This window comes from Moschus berezovskii, chromosome 2 (assembly GCF_049115385.1).
Source record: "Moschus berezovskii isolate FMDL1 chromosome 2, NW_MosBer_1.0, whole genome shotgun sequence".
Lineage (NCBI taxonomy): Eukaryota > Metazoa > Chordata > Mammalia > Artiodactyla > Moschidae > Moschus > Moschus berezovskii.
In genome coordinates, this window is record NC_142461.1 from 118,369,138 (window position 1) to 118,391,508 (window position 22,371).

The following is a 22,371-nucleotide window of genomic DNA, read 5'->3' on the forward strand; positions in this document are numbered from 1 at the left end:
TCATTTATTGTAACAGGTTTATAAGCAAATAAATACACGTTCCTGTCAGTGGGTAATGAAGGCGGCTTCAGAGCAGACAAATAGATCCAGGTAGGAGGCGAGAAGAGACAAGAAGTGAGGAGGAAGTCTCCGGTCCTTTGCCCGCTCAGAGCCGGTTCTGCTCGCCCGGGGGTTTGGCCTCGGGGGTGAAATTGACAGTCTGATTAATAGAGCGCGCCGCGGCACATTTCCCCCTTCATTTAGGGGCATCATTACGCTCTCAGTTTGCTGGGTTGCCCCTTAGGTCCTAATCATGCAGCGCCTTCCTCATTTTTCCTCGGACATAGATACGTGTTAAATAATAGATAATGCTTTGATTTTCCAGAGTAGATTGTCGGGAAGTGGTTTTTTTTTTTTTTTACATTTACAAGCGGGAGGGGGGGACAAGGGGGAGGATGTTGGAAGAGTTGCGTAAGGAGAAGACCTTGCGCTCCTGTCTGGATTACTTATCTTTAGAATTTCAGAACCAAATATGTGTTTTATTTAACAAATAGGACGCCGAGTTCTCTCCCTCCCCACTTCTTCACCTCAGCCTGGCTGCTCTCCTCCCACCCCAGAAGGGAGAGAGAGAGAGAATCTCCTAGAGTTTTGAAAGCACTTCATTGCTACGTGGCTGGGGAGGTGCGTTGGGCCCGCGCCTCCAAACGGAAATCATTAGGTCCTCTCAGATTTTTTAACACCGTTTGCAGAGTGAGTTCTGAACTTGAAGTCCCGGGTTTTTCACTTTTATAATCCTGCTGATGGATAGGCTTCTCGCCTACGCGTTTTCCCTGGGGGAAATGAACTCGCCTGGACGATTTCATAGCAGAATTCTACAGCTAACTTTAAACACAGTCGCAATTTACAGCACCATATGGGCGGCCCCAATTCCACTTTTACGTTGCCAGCTTTCCCCCAACCCCTTCTCACATCGAATTATTTGTGGCAAAGTCGCTGGATTTCGAGGTCAAAGATGAGAAAACAGTCTTGGTTCCCTTCCCTACCGTCCTCCAGCCCTCTCTTCCCCACTGTGCCCTTCTTCCTTCTTGTCTTCCTCCCTTCTCCCGCCCCAGCCCCTTACCTGTGGCCTCGGATAATCTCTGCGCTGGGTCTGCGCGCGAAGAATCGCGGACTAGCCTTGCCGCTGCTCCTCCCGACCTGAGCTTGGCGGCTGAGCCTCCTGGTGATAACTTTGATGGTCATAATGACGCTGGAGGCAACCATTTTAACGAAGATCAATCTTCACCCAAGGCCGTTGCGCGTCTCCTCCCTCGCTTGCGCGCTACGGTGCTCGGACCCCCAGCTAGCTGTGCGAGTCCACCTACCAGCTGCCCAGGGGGAGAGGTCCACGACCGCAGGCAGGAACAGGGGCGGATAGAGACAAGATCGGGAGATCGGCCTGCGAGCTTCCAAAGAGGCGGAGAGACCCTGGCGATCTGGACGCTAGTCTCGGGTCCTGCATCCCCGCCTCACCGCCAACCCAGACCCCAACCCAGACCCCCCCCTTTCCTCCCTGCCGCCACACCCAGAACCTAGGGGGTGTGTTAGGGGCAAACCCGAGATCTATTTGCCCATCTCTCTGTTGGCGCTTTCCTTTTGGACCCATTGGGGGAGTCAGGAATGTAAGAGGAGACGAGGTGTGAAATATATTTATATACATTTATACACACAGTCAATGCCAAAAGTTTCTCTCCTGTTCCCCTTGGCACCAACTTAAACGCGAGCTTTGCTTCGAAAATCAATCCCACCTCTTTAAGGTTATAAACGGAATTCTACCCCCAAAGGTGAAAAATGGAAAGTTGGTGGCTGGGGAGGTGAGAGGTGGGACGCAAAGTGGGCGTCGGGAGCTCGGAGGACATCACCCGCTTCCACCTCGGCCCCTGCCCCAGAGGCCACCTGACTCCGAGCACTATGAGCCCTTCTCACGCTAGATTTCAGGCCATTAACGTGGTCCGAGCTCAGCCGAGCGGATGCCCCCACCTTTCCTTCCCTGCTCCACAGTCCGGGTGCCCAGTTTCACAATCTCTGGCAGGCCGCGCCCCGAGGAGGGGGCTATCCCAGGAACTTGGGAAGTGTACCCCCTTATCCCACTTAGCTTTGGGGGCTGAACGGGACACTTCGGTCCAGGCGCTGGTCCGTGGGCGGGTCAAGGCCCTGGCAGGGGGTGGGATCCGCGGAGGCGAGACTTAAGCGGAAGTCGCGAATGCCTTTATTGCTGTCGTTTGGCGCCCCCGTCTGTTTTCCTAGCGGTTTCAGCGGCTGTGAACTACTTTCAATCGCAGGAGCCGCCGCTGGGTGGCTGGGTGCTGAGCGCAGCCCCTTCCTCCTTCACCCTGTGGGTGGGTCTCCAACTTCTTCCTTTCCTCTGGGACCCTTCAGCTCTAGTGCCAAAGCCTATGGCAAACCGTACCTCAGTCTGATGGAAAGGGAGAACACCATTTCTTGGCGACACCTTCATTTATTAGTGGTTTTGAAAACTATTTTGCACCTTTTAAATAACACTAATATTGCTATTCTAGCACATTTATTATGAAAACTACATTCGAGACCATGTCAGGAAAACTCTTCACACTAAAAGACACCTGTAATTTTTCATGAACTCTGTTTAGCAGTGTTTCATGGGAGACACTGAACATTCCAATATTTAATGTCCTTTAATTTATTTAGATTTCACATCTACTAGTAGTAATAATACTGGCCGGCCTGTATTGAGCTTTTACTCTGAAATTACAAGTGCTTTTTACATATACTAGCTCCTCTAAAACTTACAACTATAGAAATTGATTCTATTACTATCCCTTTTTCAGAGATGAGAAACTTTCTACATGGAGGTTAGCTTGCTTGTGATTTAAGGTATCGGTGATCACATCCAAACTATACTGTATTATAAAGCTTTGGGCAGCATTTTTGGTTGGTTCTTTTATTTTGCATGTATCTTCTTTAAATATAGGCCTACCTCAAAAACATTTAGTCTGTATAGAGGTAGTGAGAAGCCTGACACAATTCTGTTGGGGGTTATTATTGAAATGCCCAAACTTGCACCTCTGGAATGTCCAGGCTGAGACTGGGTATGGCCTGTTAAAAGTCCCTGGTTTTCAGACACAGCCTCCAGGCCACCAGGACTCCCTACTCACTACCAAGGCACAAGACTCACTCAAAAAACAAAAAAGTCAACCCATGCCCGCACGGTTTGGCAAGAATTTTTAAGATGCGTTGGGGGTTCGGGTTCGGGGGGGGGGCTTTCTCCAAAAGGACTGAGAAGCATTTTTTGCTCCAAAGGAGGAATTATATGAAAGAGGCCTAAATTTGTTGTTGTTGTTGTTGTTAGGCCTCCAGACTAAATATTTGTTTCTTGAGCAGCGGCGGGTCCTGCGAGGTGAAGTGGTAAACACTTTTGGCTTTCGACTGAAGGTAATAAAAACGTGTGCAGGCTGTCCGAAGGGTGGAGCGCCTATAGAGTCCGAGATGCAGTGGAGCCCCCGCAACCTCGCTGGGGCCTGTCTCCTGACTTCGGAGGAAGACTCCCGGCCAGCGGGGCTCAAAACTGGCAGGTCTACAGCGGGACGCAAGTCCTCTCCAGGACAGGGACCGCTGGGTGGGGTGGGAGAGCAGGACGGCTAGGTCCCGGGCTTCGATCTCCGGGTACATTTTCTTTAGGATGAGTGCAGTTGCCGCGACTCGGGGGTTTCGGTTTATTAGCAAAGACGTGGGTCTGGCGGCTCCAGCGCAGACTCTGTAACTGGCAAACTTTTTCTGCCGTCCCTTTGCAGGCCGGCCTCACGCTATCCCTCCCGGGCCTCTCTGGCGCCTCTTCTCCCCTACAGTCCTGCGCCCACTGGACTGCCTTGGGTGGGGGCTGGGAGGGTACTTTCTCCCTGGACTCCTGGACTAACCCGACTCGCTGCCTGCCTGAAGCCCGCGCGCCCTCCGACGCGACAGGAAAACTTGCAGGGACATCTAGCGCCGGGCCTGGGGAACTGCGCGCGCTCCAGCCGGGCAGCTAAGCCGCATCACTCACTCCTCCGCCTCCTTCCCTTCTCCTCCTCCCCGCCCCCCGAACCCCCGCCCCTTCGTGGTTAGGCATTTCCCTACACTTCATCCCTTCGTTCTGTCGATGACCACAAGTGGATTTCCCACAGGGACAGCGGGGCTCTGCGGAATGCGGGGGAGGAAGGAGAGACAGAGAGACTTACTTATTTTCTTTCATCTCAAAGGGCCGACAGAGTGAGCACTTACTGGACTTCAGTTAATGATACTGCTGGAGAAGTATTCCAAGGACAACCTCACACCTTGAGTTGTCGGACAAAACACTGGAAGATGGTTTGCAGTCCCATCTTTTGTTTTGCGGGGAGTGGGGAGTCAGGGAGGGGAGCAACAAGTTATCCGGTTCCTCTAGCTCTGCACCCACGCTGCGGCGTCCCCTTCGTAGTGAGATTAGTGCTTCTGTGAGAGGGAAGACTCTCCCTGTGCTCAATTCCCGCCAGGATTGGAAGAGCCCACCGCCCTGCGGGAGGTAAACCTGGTTTCACCAAATAACACTTCGGTTTGAAGCGGTTTTTTGTTGTTGTTGAAAACAATTTACATTTAATAAAGCCTGTGTTGTTAAATTCAAATGGAATACATCTCAGACACAGAAAGTGCCTAAACTCAGGATTCCGCTGTCTCACATTTGCTAAAGACCCCTTTCTTTACCCCGGGTTTGTTGTTGTTTTTAATCCTTTCGATATTTCCAGCCTGAGTGAAACTGGGTATTGCTAGCAGAGGGAAAATTAGCTCCAAAGTTGGCAGAGCACAGACTTGGTCTTAACCAAGAACTGTCCAGCCTGTTTCACTGGATTTAAGACTTTACTTTGGAATTAAGACTATTTCTACACTGAAGTTTTGGCTTCTTACAAGTTAATTAGGGTAGTGTCCTGTACTTTCTGGTGTGGCCATCAAGGAAAATATTTTCAAAGTAGTTCCTGGAACTCCATTCTGTTAAGACCAGGCTATTGTTGTAATGGCCACCGATTAAGTGATTAATTGAGCTCGATGCTTTCTTGGCAAGGGGAGGAACTTACCTTCTTCAATAAATCTAAATTGCAGTCTGTATCTACCCATTCCCCAACCCAGGACAGGGACATGATCTGAAATATCAGCCACAAGGAGGAGAAAAGAGGATGTGACTTCCAGAACAGCATCAATTCACAAAAAAATAGTGTTTGGGCAGGTTAAGGAGGGAGGGGAGCAAGTGAGAGAGGAGAGCAGGGCTTTGGGCAATGAAGGGCCATCATGAGTTTCTCACCAAAATCAGGAAAGATGGCAAAATTGGTTTCACTGAATAACTGCACATCAGTTTTTGGAGACTGCAAAGATTTTTGGCTGCAAAGATTTTCATGTAACAAAGACTTTCTGTTGTTAAAGCCCCAACATAATATACCCCCTCAACACACACATACATAGCATTCAGGTTGTGCTGCTGGCCAGCTAAAGAAAAAATTTCCCATTAAGCTTAAACCTAAAACCAGCTTGGATACAGGGTATACAGGATATACAAGCTAAATGAAATGTTTCTGCAAGTTCAGCCTCAAAATTCCTCCACTACCTACCACTCTGAGTTGTAAACTGTGTGTCATCTTAGTTCATAAACAGAGCAGCCCTGACTTTGCCTGGTACTCAACCACAGCCCCATGATCTAATAGCAGAAGTTGCCCTGGGGTGCTGGGTTTAGGGGGCCTTCACAGGGTCAAGTCAGAACCTCCTTCCTAAGGGGAATCCCCTCCTCCAGAGCCAGGATCTAGAAGGCTGCACTGGAAGAGAATACAGCTGCAGAATAGCAAAAGGCTAGGTTTATTGTTCAAAACCTCACTGGTCTCTGAATATCTACTCACAAGGATGGGTAGAGAAACTCCATGTCGTGCCAGAGTTCCACGAGGAAACTAGAGACATGGCCACCATTGAGAAGTGTCTTTCACAGAGCATTAATTCAGACTTTGCTTCCAGTCCTGAACAACTTACTTTGCTGCATGGACAATTAAACCAAAAATGAGGGGCTGTCTGAAATCAGGAAAACTTGCCAAGTCCTTCCTTCTCATCTTAATCTCATTTTCCTCATTTTTAAGCATATAATCATTCGTTAATATGTATTTATCAGATAAAAATGGCACAGAAATTCCAGAACTCAAAATCACAGTGATATTTAGTTTTAAGAGACTGAAAGTCTGTTGCTTCCAGTTATGTTTCATAAATATTTCGACAAATTTGTTGAGGTCACAGAAAAAAATTTTTTTACATGTTTTCCCTCTCTGAGAAAAAGAAAAGGATACAAAGGAAAATAAGAGCATTTCAGGGCAGCCTCCATGATTGGTTTGGTAATGATATCGTTAGGTAAAGAGACCCCAGCCAAACTCTTCCAAAAAGTCAGCAACCTTGTCACCTGGCTCTGGCTGGTATTAAACAAACAAACAAATCCAGCTTCTCTTGCAAACTTCTGCTGTCTCTCAAGTAGCCAAAATTGTTCTCACCAGCAAAGTTACATTCCCTACAATTTTCTGCAGAGGCTTAGGCCCCTCCTGTCTCGAATTGATCATGAACATGTCTAAGACTTCAAAAAGGTCAAGTCTCCTGCTTTTCCTTTCCAGCGCCCCTCTCATAACTTTCCCCTTTATTTGAGCCTTTTATGGTTACTGCGTTTTGCGTGTCAACACTCCCAACACCACCAGCCCACCCTGCGATGTCTGACCAGGCCCAAGACGGCCTCCCTGGCTCTTTTGCTTGCCCCATCCAGGTCCTGTCTTGGTCCAGAAACAGCAGGGCTAGGTGACAAGCTGACTTCACCAATCACAGGCTCATGGGAGCGATTTTCTTGGAGATGGGCTGGCCTGGGGAGCTAATCCTGCAGAACGAAATGGGCTTACTCTGAGGGCTCTCCCACATACCCCAATATCCTCGGCTCGTTAGATATAACGTTGCTTCTAAAGTGGATCCTTAAATTTGCCACAGGACTCGCATCGGACAATGGCTAAGATGGTGGATGATGGGTTGTGGTTCTGTGGCCGAGGAATGGAAGGAAGTGTTGAAAAGGCTTCAGAATTGTGATCCCCGCACCCTGGCCGGGCTGTCCAGGGCCCACTCTACACCCTCGAAGTCAGACCCTGTTGCTTTGGGCTGTTCCCATTACAAGCCCCAAGTTTGCTTGGGAAAAACACTCTCTTAATCTGCCTCTCTCGATTCTCTGCAGTTGGCAGCTAGCAAAAGAAAGCGAAACAAAGGTCCCTGGGAAAGTGAAGTTTTCAATTAATTGGTGTGAGTAACGGGCGGGGGTGGGTGGTGGCTGCAAAATGCATGAGGCAGTTCGGCTGCAGGGCGAGGCGCAGAAGTTTCCAGGAGGGCGGCAGAGTAGCTTTCTCCGGGCGCCCTCCACAGGGTCTTTCTGCGGACCCGGGGAGGCCGCGCCAGGGCTCGGGAGCCCAGCTCGGGAGGCGACTCCCGGCTGGCTTGACTGTAAAGGCGAATAGCGTGGACCAGTCTTCCGGACTTTTTTCGGGTTCCCCGCTCCGAGGACCGGTCTTTCGTCCCCTTGATTTACTTGTAAGTCTCTGCCCCAAGCCCGCAGGGGGCTTCGTGGGCATTTTCCGGGTGGACAGTGTGTGCAAATTGGGGCGGGGGCGGGAGTTGTGCTTCAATTGGTCTTAATTCGGAGGATCGCCTGGGAGAAATTGCATTGAAAGCCTTCGCCCCGTAACAACGCGCAAGGGAAAATTAGCTCCCTCGGGTTTGGGGTCTAGGTCAGCTAATCCCAGGCATTAAGCAACAGGATCAAAACCCGTCTCTTTTCACATCATTCTGATCATCTCTGTCCTTTGCCTTCATTTAGCTGTGCAGCTCAGGGAGCCGAGGAGAGGTGGCAAAAACAGCCGTGGCCGAGACAAGGCGCAGGCCTCGGCGCCCGCCTCGGTCGCAGACAGGGCCCAGGATGGGCGGTCGCGCAATCAGCTCGTGGGGGTGGCTGCGCCGCAAAAGCCTGGGTCCGGGGGCGGGCGGGAAGGGGCGGTGGGCTGCACAAGAGCTGGGGAGGGGTAGGGGCCCGGGTGGGTGGGTCCACGGGCCCGGGCCGGGAGCCAGGCTCTCCCGCGCCCCCCATCCCCACGTGGCCCTGCGCAGCCAATGGCAAGGCCCCGAGCGGGAGCCCTCGGGGAGGGAGGCGGCCCCCCGACCGGCCCAGGCCCCCTCCCAACCTGAACTTCGTTTTTATAAACGTCCCGCGATGAGCTAACCTGTTGGAGGGCGGGCGGGCGGGAGGCGGGAGGCTCGCAGAGGGAGAGAGGGCGAGAGGAAGAGGGCGGGAGCGAGAGACCAGGAGAGAAAGGAGAGGAGGGAGGCGGCGCGCAGCGCCATGGTGTCCTGCACGGGGCCGGGGCCGGGGCCGGGCCGGGCCGGGCCATGAGCCGCGCCGGGAGCTGGGACATGGACGGGCTGCGGGCGGACGGCGGGGCCGGCGGGGCGGCCCCGGCCTCCTCGTCCTCCTCCTCCTCTGTGGCGGCGGCGGCGCCGGGCCAGTGTCGCGGCTTCCTCTCGGCGCCAGTGTTCGCCGGCACACACTCTGGGCGCGCGGCGGCCGCGGCGGCGGCGGCGGCGGCGGCGGCCGCGGCGGCCTCAGGCTTCGCGTACCCGGGGACCTCGGAGCGCGCGGGCTCCGCCTCGTCGTCGTCATCTTCGACTGTGGTCGCGGCGCGCCCGGAGGCGCCCTCCGCCAAAGAGTGCCCAGCGCCCGGCGCAGCCGCTGCAGCGCCCCCGGGCGCCCCGGCCCTGGGTTACGGCTACCACTTCGGCAACGGCTACTATAGCTGCCGCATGTCTCACGGCGTGGGCTTACAGCAGAATGCTCTCAAGTCGTCACCGCACGCCTCGCTGGGAGGCTTCCCGGTGGAGAAGTACATGGACGTGTCGGGCCTGGCAAGCAGCAGCGTACCAGCCAACGAGGTGCCCGCGCGAGCCAAGGAGGTGTCTTTCTACCAGGGCTACACGAGCCCCTACCAGCATGTGCCCGGCTACATCGACATGGTGTCTACCTTCGGCTCCGGGGAGCCTCGGCACGAGGCGTACATCTCCATGGAAGGCTACCAGTCTTGGACGCTGGCCAACGGGTGGAACAGCCAGGTGTACTGCGCCAAGGACCAGCCACAGGGCTCTCACTTTTGGAAGTCATCCTTTCCAGGTAGGGACGATGGGAAAGGGAGATGGGCAAGAGGGAGAAATGCAAGGAGGGAGGTAGAGGAAGAGAGAAAGAAAGAAAAGAACCGGACTGGGAGTCTGCGCCCCTACTTGGGAGTTGGGTGCCTGTCCTCCTCCCCTAACCGCGGTTAAACCCAGTGGAACAGTTGGTTCAGTTTGTGTGAAATCTGTAAATTCATCCCTTGATTTAAACTGCCTCTCTCACAACTCTTTTTTCCCTGTGTGTGGGCATAGGCCTATTTTTCTCCCAAAGTTGAAGGTTTTTGCTGCCCTTTGCTCAGGCCTTGGCTCCTCCTCCCCAAAGAGGTGTCATGAAGTTGAGCCCCACTTTCCAAGGACATGAATGCCCCAGAATGTCACTAAAGCTTCCAAAAGCTCACAAGCTCCAAAGAACACAAGAAATCAAAGTCTGAACAAACAGCCTGGGGTTTTCTTAAGTCTATTGTGTGTTCGTATATTTGCAACCAGCATTTGCAGAAACTGTCCTTATGAGAGCCCCCAACAACCACACCATAAAATCGCAGGCTTGTTAAGATGCCGGTGTGAGAAACCATGATGATCCATCAAATTGGCCTTCACTTTGAAGTGTAAATAATATTTATTTAATAATGTGTAAATAATATGTCTGTATAAATAATAATAAAGTGTAAACAGCCTGGCTTTCTTCATTCTCTATACCCTCTCCAAGTCTACACACACAGTCCCCAGCTGTGTGCTCCCCGTATCCCCATCTAATTTTTCCCGTGCTTTTTTTTTTTTTTTTTTTAAATACCAGGGGATGTGGCTCTAAATCAGCCAGACATGTGTGTCTACCGTCGGGGGAGAAAGAAGAGGGTGCCCTACACCAAACTGCAGCTCAAAGAACTGGAGAACGAGTACGCCGTTAACAAGTTCATTAACAAGGACAAGCGGCGGCGAATCTCGGCTGCCACGAACCTATCCGAGAGACAAGTGACCATTTGGTTTCAGAACCGAAGAGTGAAAGACAAGAAAATTGTCTCCAAGCTCAAAGACACTGTCTCCTGATGTGGGCCAGATTGGCCACAGAGTTTAAATGCTTTCAGTTGCCTCCAAAGGACTTTTGGAAAGACTTGAATATGTATTTAATTCCCCCAACCCCCTGCCAGTGTTGGCAAATTTTGTGAATTGTTTCTCTCTTTTCCCCTTATCTGGCTCTAAAACCTTTTACTGCCCAACCTGACTTTGTACTTCTGTTTCTTACTTATTATTGATTTTGCTCTTGTCTAGGTTTATTTTTTATGACTTTTTAATGTTCTGTTTCTCCCTCCAGGCCAGTATAAAGGACTTGAAGTATTTTTGAATAATCCCCCCAAATGAATTTCAAAAATGCCATTCTAATTTTAGGGCTTTATTTTTTTAAATATCTCTTTATGCCCGTTTCCAGCACTTAGTATCTTCATAATCCATTAGGGCAGAAGGATTTGGATTTGCAGTCATTCATATCCTGTGATTGGGTAATTGAATCATTAGCTCTCAGCAGTCACCCTGGGGCAAATGGAAACAGCTCTGGGCAAGCAGTATTCTAGGGTCACTGGGAAAGTCTGAAAACGGGAGGCTGGAGGTACTGTGATGGCTTTTAAAGTAGCTGCCTTATTAAATAGGGTTTGTATCAATAGTGGAGTGAAGACAATCTTTCCGACATTGGGTCGTTTGCTGTTGTATGTGCACAATACGCCCTGTAGATTGGTGCTTTTATAATCTTTAATTTGGAAATAATGTGTCTTCATGAATGCCCTCATTTCTCTAGACAGAGATATTTAAATGGCTGCAATTCACAGAGTGACCCATGGATGGTATAAATGCATTCACTCTCCTTGGCCTCCAATTTGTGGGGCTAGAATTGAGGCCATCTCCTCAGTCCCCTTAAAGAGACTTGAATCAATGTGGCCATGGGTGGGAACTTTAATCTAGAACCCAGTGAAGAACTTGACTGTCTGAACAAATGTATTGGGCTCTTGTGGAGCTTAAAGCATCTAACAAATATGGGAAATGTGGAGCTCTGAAGTCCAGGAAGAAAAAAATAAAAGATGTCTCTGAAAATGATGATAAATAACTACTTTTAGAGTGCCGCATATTTATACAACTGAGATTATTTTTGTAGATGCAATGTCTGTGAGCTGAGACACATGGGCAGTGCTTCAGGCATTTAAAAATCACTTTTTACTCCTAGGGAGATGCAAATAAACAGAACTCTGTTTCTTCCGAGTCTTTATACATTTGTTTTCTTTTTCCAAGCTCTTGTTGCCTCTAACTGTTCTTATTTATTATAAAATCTTGTTATCCCAAATGCCATGGTTCCCTGTAGATGAAGGAAACGCAACACCAGTTCTGGTCTCTAAAACCTCCAGGCTCTGCACTTCCATCACCCTTTCCCCCTCCTTTTCCCGTGGCTTTAACATAAATAGAGATATCTTTAAATTAGGATATAATTTGTGGTGTCTAAAATTATATTTTTCTACCAGACCGGCTTTTAAAAAATCCCCAATAAAATTCTACTTCTCTTTAAAAAGAAAATTATCAGTTTATTCAAATGGCTTTTGTTTTAAACCAATATATATGTGCTCGGGTTGGCGATTTTCTTCCTAGAAAGGCTGTTATAAATATCTATTCTAGGAAGGTCTTGAAATTAGTCATATCCATATTTGGAAACTGAAAAAGAAACATTTCAGGCTTATCCCTTATCGCTTTCTCCCGGCAGTCTGCATACAGCAGTTGAAGGCTGAAACCATAATTATACACCCTAAACCTCTAGACGCAATTTTTAGGCACTAGGAACTTTATTTCTGAGGGCTTTTTGCCACTCAGGGAAATGGCCGCTAAGGAACTGGATGCCTAGTTGTTGTTAGCGCCCGAGCGCAATGATTTCAGTGGCTGCAAACTTTTTGGTATGCGAGCTAAATATAGTTGTTTAAAACCTCACACAATACGTAAACTCTTCTGGTGGGAGAATTCCCCTATGGATCTGCCAGAGAAAAGTCAGAGACCCAAAGTTTAGAGCTACTTTCGTTTTCTCCGCCTCGGCTTGATTTTTTTTTTTTTTTTCCGTATCTTGCAACCGACTGCGAGCAGGCAACTTCTTTTTAATTGAGAGACAGAAAAGGAAAAGTGACCACGATTCAATCTCTCAAGGTGAAATAACCCCTGAAAATGGGCCACACCGTCCCGACGTTCCACTTCGGTTAGAGTCACTAACATACTTCTCTTTTTCTCACAAGATGTATTTTTATTTAAAATGGGCCTGTTTCCCTTCTCCATCGTCGTTCCTCTCCCCTTCTTTCCTTTTTGTAAATTCCAGACTCCAGAACCGCACCCCATCTCCCAGGTCCATTTCTCAGGTTTCCTGCCGTGGATGGTAGGGAGGATTGCCTCGAGGTTTTCTTTTCATTTGTAGTTTGCCGGTCAATTTTCCCCGCCTGAGAGAAACAGGAGGATTGCTGAAGATGAAAACTGCGTTCAAACGCTCTCCAGCGAAATTTGAATTGACGGCTAAATCAATAACAGATGAAGACTTTGTTATTTATATGCATTCCTTTTATATACCGAATTGAGGAGCGGAGCCGATCAACGACCGGAGGGCTGGTAGGGAGACCCACGAGGCGAACGGAGGAAGCTTCGGGGAGAGGCCTTTGCTGCGGGTGGAGACTGAAAGGCCACCGGCAGAGCGCCACTAAAAACCTGGCAGGTTTCGAGCGCCGCCGGTGGAGAATCAAGGCCCGCGCGTTTACGCACGATTCAAGAGGCGAAGGAGACTTCGGAACTGGGACTTACCGCCAGACAAAGGGGCGGCCGCGACCCTTCCCCGTCTCTGGCAGCCATCCGGATTCCTCTGGCTCCGCCGTCCCGGTTAGCCTTGCCGCTACCATCTCCGGCGTTCCGAGATGCTCGGCCGCGCCTGGCCGCGGGCCGTGACCGCACAGGCTGGCGACCCCAGGCCGGCTGAGCCGTCCTTCGCTGTTGATCTTGACCGTGCGGCGGCGCCTCGCCAGGCGTGGAGCTCGCTCGCCATCTCCTGGGCAGTAGGAGGCATTGGCAGAGCTCGCCGTGTAACTCCGCGACCATAACCTCCTTTCCCATTCTGCAGTTCACCAGCCAAGCCTCTGGCACCCTCCCACTTCGCCGCCCTCTTTCCCTCCCTCCCTCCCTGTCCCCAGCCTGCCAGCTCTAACATACAACTTTGTCTGCTGGACCTAGGAAATCATAAGCCCAGGAGATGAGATGGGGCAACTGGGCATCATCTGAGCCAAGGAGAAAGGAGAGTCTAGTTGTTCACCTTTTCTATTCCTCTCTTGATTCCTTTATACCTCGAGTCCCGTTGGGCAAACCGCAGCAAGCATCCGCCTAGGCGTCCAAAGTAGACACCCCTGAACCTGGAAATAGTACTGAGATAGGAAGAAAAAAGACTGCAGGCACCCACTTGGAACTGGAACTTTCAGACTTAGGGAGGTTGTAGCTCCTCGAAAACAGGGCGAGTTTCCCCGGGAATCTAGGCTCCCTAAGTCCCCAGGAACTGAGGTTGCAGCGCGTGCCTACACCCCCCCCCCCCACGAAAGGACAAGGGAATGGAATATGTCTCTGTTTCTGAGCTCCTAAGGAAACTCTGACGGAGCCCTGAGGAGCCCAGACTTGCCACCCCACCCCCCATCCCCACCCCCATCCCCACCCCCTACCCCCGCCCCAGAGCGAGGGAAAGAGGCCGATTGCGTTCCCCAGAGCCGCCCAATTGGTCGCCATAACTCACACAATAAAGTCGCAGCGCGGTGGTCAGCCTTGCCCTCCGGCGGCGCCTGTGTGGTCTCCGCGCCGGAGCTGGCGGTCTAACCAATTCCAGCTTGGCTCGGGGACCGCGAGGCGGGCCGCAGGCTGGCGCGGAGGCGGGTCGCTGGGGGTCTTGGGACCGGAGGCAGGAAAGGAGGACCCTGAGCCCTCTGGCCAAACTGGACCAGAGGAACTGCGGCCGGGGGCTGCCGCACTGCTCCCAGCAAGGGAGCGCTGCCGCCCGCCTCCGTGTTCGCCAGACCTCCGAACCCGCCAGCGGCCCGCGCGCCCCTGGAGGCGCGGAGCAGAGGAACGCAGTTAGTCCGCGGCCTCGGTGTGCCCCGCTGTTCCCGGCCGGTGGCTCTGGTCTTCTGTTCTTCAACACCAGGTCAGGGGAGCTTGCTCTACTGCACGTCAGGGAGTCAGTGAACACCTTGGAACTCTGGTTTGCTGGGTGTAATCGCCAAGGTGAACTGCTGGCGATTAAAAGAATGTAGCCTTTGGCCACGATTGGCCGATCAAGCAGCCCGGGTCCCCAGGCCAGCACTCTCCACGGACCTGGATGCTGACTGTACTAGGAGCAGAAGGCTGGGCCATGGTGAAGCACACCAGGAGTGATGTGAAGCCTCCTTCCTGGGCTCCAAACTTGGGCAGAATTTGTGATGCATTTCTCTTCTATCAGCAAACAATGCCTGCAGCCTGGGACCTGGGGCTCAGGCAGCCCTGGGTTTTCACTAACAGGTCACCTGTGCAGAGTCCAGTCCAGAGGGATGAGGTGGGGAGGGACAGGGTAGGACTAGCTTTGCTAAGGCTTATGGACCGAGGATGGCCTTACCAAACCAAGGGCTCTCTGGACAAGCCAGGAAGTGCACCCTACTGGAAAAGGCCTCAGCTGCAAGTGAAAGCTGGTAGAAGCAAGCCTGACCCAAATAGCCAGCAGAAATCGGGAGTGCAAAGCCAGTCAAGACCAAGAAGGGTCCCAAGGGACATTAAGGCAGAAGTACCCGATGCCCAGTGTCCCCCAGCTCCTGAAATTGTCCAGGAAACTCGAAGAGGCTTCCATATTCGCTCAATATGACTTAGCTCGGCCTGGCAACCTCGTCCTTCGCCATCGAATATTGCGGGTGTTATCATAATACCCTGAATGGGGGCGGGGGGGAGGGAAACGGGTCGGGGGATGTAGGCGGTGCTGAAATGACCGGCTTTGAAGAACCTGCAGGCAAAGTTTCGTCCAATCGTCTGAGCCTGTCCCTCTTATTCCCGGTTGTAACTAAACACTGCTGTGAGCGCAGCCCAAGCCCTTTGTTGGAGATGTGTGAGCGCAGTCTCTACAGAGCGGGCTATGTGGGCTCGCTTCTGAATCTGCAGTCGCCCGACTCCTTCTACTTTTCCAACCTGCGGCCGAATGGCGGCCAGTTGGCCACGCTTCCCCCTATCTCGTACCCACGCGGCGCGCTGCCCTGGGCCACCACGCCCGCCTCCTGCGCCCCAGCGCAGCCTGCTGGCGCCACCGCCTTCGGCAGCTTTACCCAGCCCTACCTGGCTGGCTCTGGGCCTCTCGGCCTGCAGCCCCTGGGCGCCAAGGACGGATCCGAAGAACAGGCCAAGTTTTATACTCCCGACGCGGCCATGGGGCCGGAGGAGCGTGGCCGTGCGCGGCCGCCCTTCATCCCGGAGTCTAGTCTGGCCCCTGCGGCCGCTGCTCTCAAAGCGGCCAAATACGACTACACGGGTATGGGCCGCGTCGCGCCGGGCTCTTCAACCCTGCTCGAGGGGACACACTGCTCCGCCAGTTTCAAGGACGACGCCAAAGGCCCGCTCAACTTGAACATGACAGTGCAGGCGGGCGTCGCCTCCTGCCTGCGACCTTCGCTGCCCGACGGTAAAGGGTGGCCAGGCTCCCCGAGCAAAGCTCCCTGGGCCGGGGTGGGAGGTGGGGTGCTGGGGAGAGTGTGTAGAGGGAGGGAAGCCGCCAGGGGCGGGCAGGCAACTGGGAGCGGGCCGGGCTGACTTGGGTTGGGGCTGTATTGCAGGCCTGCCGTGGGGGGCGGCCCCGGGGAGGGCCCGAAAGAAGCGGAAACCCTACACAAAGCAGCAGATAGCCGAATTGGAGAACGAATTCCTTCTCAACGAATTCATCAACCGGCAGAAGCGCAAGGAATTGTCCAACAGGTTAAACCTCAGCGACCAGCAAGTCAAAATTTGGTTCCAGAACCGGCGTATGAAGAAGAAGCGCGTGGTGCTGCGCGAGCAGGCGCTGGCCTTGTACTAGCCCGGGTGTGTCCCCGGCCAGGCTGGGCCTGCCTTTTTTTCAAGGCCTGGCCGTGAAGGAAGACAGGGGATGGAGCTTTTCCTTCTGCTCCTTCTCCACTGGTTTCAGGTACCCTCCCTCTCAGACAGCAGCTGCAGAAGCCTGCAGGAGATTTGTTTGGAAACCTGGCCAGTTAAGCGTCCTTGCTTTCCCCTTTTCTCAGAGAAACCTGCAGAAGTCGAAGCCTCGGCCTCGAGGTTTCCAGAGTGGAAGTCTAGGGTCACCTGGCCTAACTCTTAGCTGGGGTACTATCCCCCGGATTCACTTTAGCACCCTCGAACTTGCATTTCTGCTTCCACCTGATTCGTCTTCCTATCCCCTCCTCCCCAGCCCTTTCTGCATCCAGCAGGCACCTAACTAGGGCTCAGAGTGGAACTGAATTTAGGAAGACCTCCCCGGCAGAGTAGAAAGGGCTGACGGCACAATTCTGTCTCTTTGCAGCCAAACTCCTTGTGCCAAAGCCAGGATCTTGACTCTGGAGGAAGGAAAGGGCACCGTTCTCCCTTGGGAGGACAGTAGCCGTCTTAGACCTTCAGGAGGAAAAAGGAGTAAGGGGGCGTGGTGGCCAGAAAACTCCAGAGACACCTCGGAGTCCAGGCTGGGCTGGCCCCTCCAGCTGGGCTGAATGGATTGGGCACTTCCTTCCCACGGATGGGATGAGGGAGGCTGGGGCTCCACAGCAAACTGCAATCTTCAGATGGACTGGTAAAATCCCCATTTCTCTCACGTCCTCTCACATACCTATGCTAGAGCCCTCCACTTTGTACCTGGACCCCCAGAGCTGAACTCTGGTGAGGAAAGCTCCTAGTTGGCTTTGAGGCTGAGTTGCACCGGGAGGAGGGGGGAACATCCAGAGGGAGGTGGGAGTGAGCCAGGAAAGGGGGGGGTCCTACATTCTGCCTGTCCATAAGGCTTTCCTGGAGAGGTGGGAAAAGGTGTCCACTGGTCTGTCTATTATGGTAATGAACCATTGCAGGGAGAGGTGAAGTCTCTCCCACCAGCCAGAAATCAGGAGGGTTAGAAAGGAGGCCCTTCAGATCCTCAGCCCCCTATCTTCTCTCAACCAAGCAGAGAGAAGCAGAAGTTCCCTCTCCCCATCCTCGTCACCGCCCACCAGCTTCACCAGGGGCCCCACTGCTGGGCTGTTTCTGAGGCCATGTCTGACCTGCTCCAGCAGCGCCTGAGAGATTATGGGCCCTGTCAGGCTTGCTCTGTAGAGCCTGGGGTTGCTGAATGCCAGGTAGAGATGTCCTGGGTGTGTTGGGGCTGTCCTGCCATGATTTCAGGGACCCTAAGGGCCCCTCAAGCTCCTTGTATCATCTCTGCCCCTTCTACACCTCCTTCAGAGAAATAGCTCCCTCTCTTCTAGTGAGATGCACGACAGCCGAAGAGTTGAAGATTTTTTCTCAAAGTACGATGATGATTTATTCTCAGTGCAAGACCAAGAATTTTCAGTACAAGGTCTGGAATGGACACCTCATGGGGCACTCTGAGCCTCAGCCCAACTGACCTCAGTTGATGTTTAGATGAATTTCATTTTCTCTGCTATCTAACAATTTTTGTACGTGTTTTGTTTATTTTGTCAAAAACAATAGCTTGTATGTATCAGACATACAGAAATGTCTTCAGTGGAAATAAATATCCAAGTCCCAGTCAAGCTGTCACGGGACTGATGTCGGTTTTTCAAAACGTTTCAGATTCTCTTCTAATGTTTTTCAGGTCATCAAATTTGTTTTTCTTTCCTGGTTGCGGTTTCACTATGGGTGCCGACTTGACTGTTCATTAAATGAGAAAATGGCTTCCAAGTCAGTCAGGAAATGGTGTATAAAAGCCTATGAACAAAATATATAAAATACCAAGGTAGGGGAACCATGAGCAGCTTTCAGCATGTCCACATACTAAGTGAACCCTCAGCTTGTTGCTGGCCAGGACTTCTGCATTTTGCCTAAATTCTCAAACTTTGAAGCTTGCTGTTATCAGGGGGGCTGCCAAGATATGAGATTCCTCGGACTTCAATACAAAATGTCTCTCCCTGCCATGTTTTTCCAGTCAGGTTTCTTGTGAATAAGCTGTGTCCTGTGGAAATCCTCCACACTGGTCCCTCTGCTAGGAGCCCAGAAGACTCCCTTGGGAAATGTGGACCCGGCACCCTCTAGGTCTTCAGAGCCTCTAAACCAGGCCAGGAAATCTGGGGCCTGCTCAGTATTCTGAGCTCTTGCAGACCCCAGCTCCCTGCTAGCTCAGAGATGGAAACTAGAGAATTACTAGCTTTTAGCAAATGGAAGAATTAGAAAAACGTTAAGTCTCTAAATTTGAGCATTCAATGGTTCCAACTCCCCTTGACTGAAGCAAATCTGGTGAAATATAAACAGCTCTTTTTTAAAAAAGAAAAATTGAAGTAAGAAGCTGCTGAGGGAGGCCCTATTATTTAGAAATGCTGGTAGGGCTCAGGGAGGCAATGGTATCAGAACTGAGTCTCTCTGAATCCGGTAAGGTTTGACCCCTTCAAAATAACCAAACAAAGGCAGAGGCCACACTCGGACCTCAGGTATGGCCGGCTGGGTAAAGGGTCAGGGAACCGGACTTAGACCAAGGCCCTGAGATAACACAGGGAGACCATTTTCTCTGCAATGCACGCCATTATTCTTTCGCTTTAGCCTGGGATGTAGGGTGGAAGGAGATATTCGTGAAGACCACTCCCCAAGAGATTGAAATTATTCTAACTGTAAAATTTTGTCTGTTGATTGGAGCTTCAGTAGTGTTGTTCAAATCCATCCCTTTTGCTGATCCACACGAATATAAAGGCGGTGGTGTCCTTTCTCCCTTCCTAACCAAAGTCCCAGCAGGGATTTGTAAGCACGATGAAATCTGAAAAAAACAAATACCCCAGCAAAATGCTGAGATCTGAGTGTTTAACATTCCCTCGCACAAAGACAAATGCGTCTTCCGAAATGCTGCAGTCCAGGCGGGCCTCTTGACCAAAGAAAAGGGTTTTAAACAAGGAAAAACGGCTTGGTCTGGCATTCAACCGGCTGAGAGCTCAGAGGGCCGGCCAGGAGACGCTTTTAAGGCCTGGGGGCTCTCCCCAAGGGAGGCGGGCTGGGGAGGCTTCCGGGAGGCGGGCGCGTGGAGGAGAAACCCAGAACCGTTGTAAATATTCATGTCTGTGGGGGTGGGGGGAGGGTGTGCCCCTTCACCCCGCCTCTTCCAGCTGCACCCACCCCCCCCTTAGTGGGGGCGGGGGGCACAGCGGCTGTCCGACCGTCCTTGGACAAAGGTAATCTCCCCACATTTTTGTTCTTTGGTCACTTGACTTAGGGAGCCCATTCCGAAGACTTTTCAGGGAAGGGACAGGCTCTGGGTGTTTCCCTGCGTTTCTCCTCTTCTTTCGTTTCCTAAAAGAGCATAAATAATTAAAGTTTGGCAGCGAGGAAAAGCTTCCTTGCAGAACTGTATTGGCAATAAATGAAATGACTCAGAATCTCTTCCCCAGTCAGTTTTTACGAGAGCTGCCAGACAGTGTCTGTTCACGTTCTCCAGATACCAGGGGCGCCCTGACAAAGTTAAGGTCAAGTTAGTGTCTTATCTTGGGTGGTTCAAAATTACCGCATCGCGTCCGGGCGCTGCGCGGAAAGCTGCCACTCGTGGAGTTGCGGGCTGTGAAGACAGGGTCCGGTGCGCTCCCTGCGCTTCGACTGGGACCGCGCAGGCAAAGACGAGGCCACAGCCCCTGGATCTTCACGGTAGGTTTTCGAGCCGGACGCGCGGGTCGGGAGGCTGCGGTTTTCCTTGGATTTCAGGGTGAGGATGGAGGAGAAAGCTGAGGCCAAAGGGTGAAGCGGGCTGGGCCAAGAACGAAAGCCTTGGCTTGGGGGTGGGGGGTGGGGGTCCGCGCTAATGCGCAGAGAAGGGCCGGCCGCCCCCTTCCCCGTGCACCCATGCGCCGCTGCAGATGGCGCACCCTCCCCCGCCAAAGCGCGCCTCCAGCCCGAGCGCCGTCGCCATGTCGTTGAACTTGAATGGTTCGTCCTCCCCCATTTCCCTCTTTAACGGTCAGCAGGCTCCACTTTGGGGGCAGCGGGCTGCCTGCGCCCCACCCGTGCAGAGAGAAGGTGCCAGAATCTTGCGCACTTGCAGACACATAAAGAGCCAGCCGGGGGGCACCCCGCGACCCCTGCCCTGGGTCTTGAGCGGCCGCGGGGCTACTGTGCAGTGTCCGGGGAGCCATTTTAGGAGAGAGATCCTGGGGCGTCAACTCCGAGCCCGAAGGGGAGAGGTTTGGGCAAGAGATGGAGATGGGGAGGCAGACAAGTGTGCCAGCGGTCTAGGCTGAGGAGAACGGGGCGAGCTGGAATCTGGGCGAGGGTGCCAGCTATGTGGAGGGTGCATGCAAGGATGGGCAGTTCTTGGATGGGGGGTTTCTTGCTCTCCAGCCCCACCGACCTGTTTGCGCAGTGTTCGGAGGGAAGCTGAGGTGGGAGGGGGGCGGAGGAGAGAAAGTGGGAGGGAGAATGGGAGGGAGGAGATAACAGAGGAAGGGGGTAACATTGGTCGAAAAATAGATATGCGCTCTGATCACCCGCCTTTTCTCTGTCAGTCGGCATGGTGGGCAGAGCTCACCGCACGGGCACTGCGGCGACCGGGGCCAGGGAGGGAACCAGCCTCACAACCTGCACTGCCTGTCTCGGGCGCAGGGCTGAGGCCTGGGACCAATGCTGGGATTGATTGCCTAGCAGAGGAATCCTGGGGAGCGAGAGGCAACCTCCTGCCCTCAGTTCCGGGATTCGGGTTTGGGGAGCTTTTTGCTAAGAGACTGCTTTCACCTTTGGAAAACGCTGGCTTTCCTGAGGCTGAGCCCAGGCCTCGCCTGGACCCACCCACCCCCACCCCCCGGGCTAGAAAAGAGGGACGCAGCCGCCGCCGAGGAGAGTGAGGCCTTGGGGAGAGTGGATGGGGGGCCCTCAGAGTCCAGTGGAGAAGAGGGGCTTAAACCAGGAGGCAAGAGCGGCTGAGAGCCCGCCCCTCACCCCCAGAGCCAACGGACCTCCGGGGAGCCCGCAGTGGCCCTAGGGTGCTGCAGAAGCCTAGGGGACACGCGGCACGGATGCCTAGGCCTTGGCGGGGCTCCGACACAGGGAAGGAGCTGGATGTGAGGCTGGTTGGTCTTATCCAGGCCAGAAGGCAGAGAGGGTGAGACGGGCGGAGGCACCGGCGGTTTGTCTCTGCTTGCTTGCTTGCGGAAAAGCGGGAAGCCAGGCACCCTGAGAGTAGGACTCCAGATCCTTTTGTTCAGCAGACCCCCAAGCTTCTGGAGGGCCACGGGGTATCTCAGCTGGCTGAAGTCCCTCCTTGCTTTAGCACTGCAAGAGAAAAGGCGGAGAGGCGACAGGGAGAGAGATTGAGGCGGGGACACATAGCTGGGGCCAAGGAGGAGAGAGGATCAGGGGACCGAGTGAGCCAGCGGCAAGGATGGGAGAAAAGTAAGAGGAAGGAAGAAGAAAAAAGGAAACGGGGAAGTGAGAGGAGAGGACCGGAGAGACCAGTGAGAAGACGCAAGGGAGACAAGGAAGGAGAAAAGAGAAGGCGACAGGGCCGAGTGGGCACCGAGACCCTGGGCCGGGTGAGCGCCTGGTAGGCTTTTGGCGTGAGTGTTTTGAGGCTGGCATTCGCGCTCCGGATCGGCAGGAGAGAGAGCCAAGTTACTGCTCGGCGTGAGCGCCGGGCAGAGAAATATGTAAATCAGGGCTCCTGGCTCCCCGAGAGCGGCGCAATTACGCGCCTTGAACAAGAAGCAACAAGCTCCTGGCGGGCAAACTGAAGAGGGTGGCGGCGTCACGGGGGAGGGAGCGGCTGCAGGAAGGGGTGTAGGGGGTGGGACCCTCACACCCTCACACCTAGTCCCCTGTGCCTGGAGCCGGGGCTCCCCCTCCGCGCTCCGCTTCTTTCCCTTCCCCCTTCCTCCCCCTTCCTCCCCCTCCCTCCTCCTCCTTGCCGGCCTCAGTCCGCGTACTTAAAGCGGCGCGGGCAGGCGCGGGCGGGCGGCCCAGCCGGGC

At 53.1% G+C, this 22,371-nt stretch overlaps 2 protein-coding genes across 2 annotated transcripts; both read left to right on the forward strand.

The window, feature by feature from the left end:
• Window positions 1-8,439: 8,439 nt before the first annotated feature.
• On the forward strand, window positions 8,440-10,257 carry HOXD13 (homeobox D13). The gene is made up of 2 exons (XM_055397959.2): window positions 8,440-9,214; window positions 10,007-10,257. Exons 1-2 carry the CDS (start codon window positions 8,440-8,442, stop codon window positions 10,255-10,257), a joined length of 1,026 nt encoding a protein of 341 aa, XP_055253934.1.
• Window positions 10,258-15,318: 5,061 nt separating this feature from the next.
• Window positions 15,319-16,279, forward strand: HOXD12 (homeobox D12). Its single transcript, XM_055397960.2, has 2 exons — window positions 15,319-15,889; window positions 16,041-16,279. Exons 1-2 carry the CDS (start codon window positions 15,319-15,321, stop codon window positions 16,277-16,279), a joined length of 810 nt encoding a protein of 269 aa, XP_055253935.2.
• The last annotated feature ends 6,092 nt before the right edge of the window (window positions 16,280-22,371 follow it).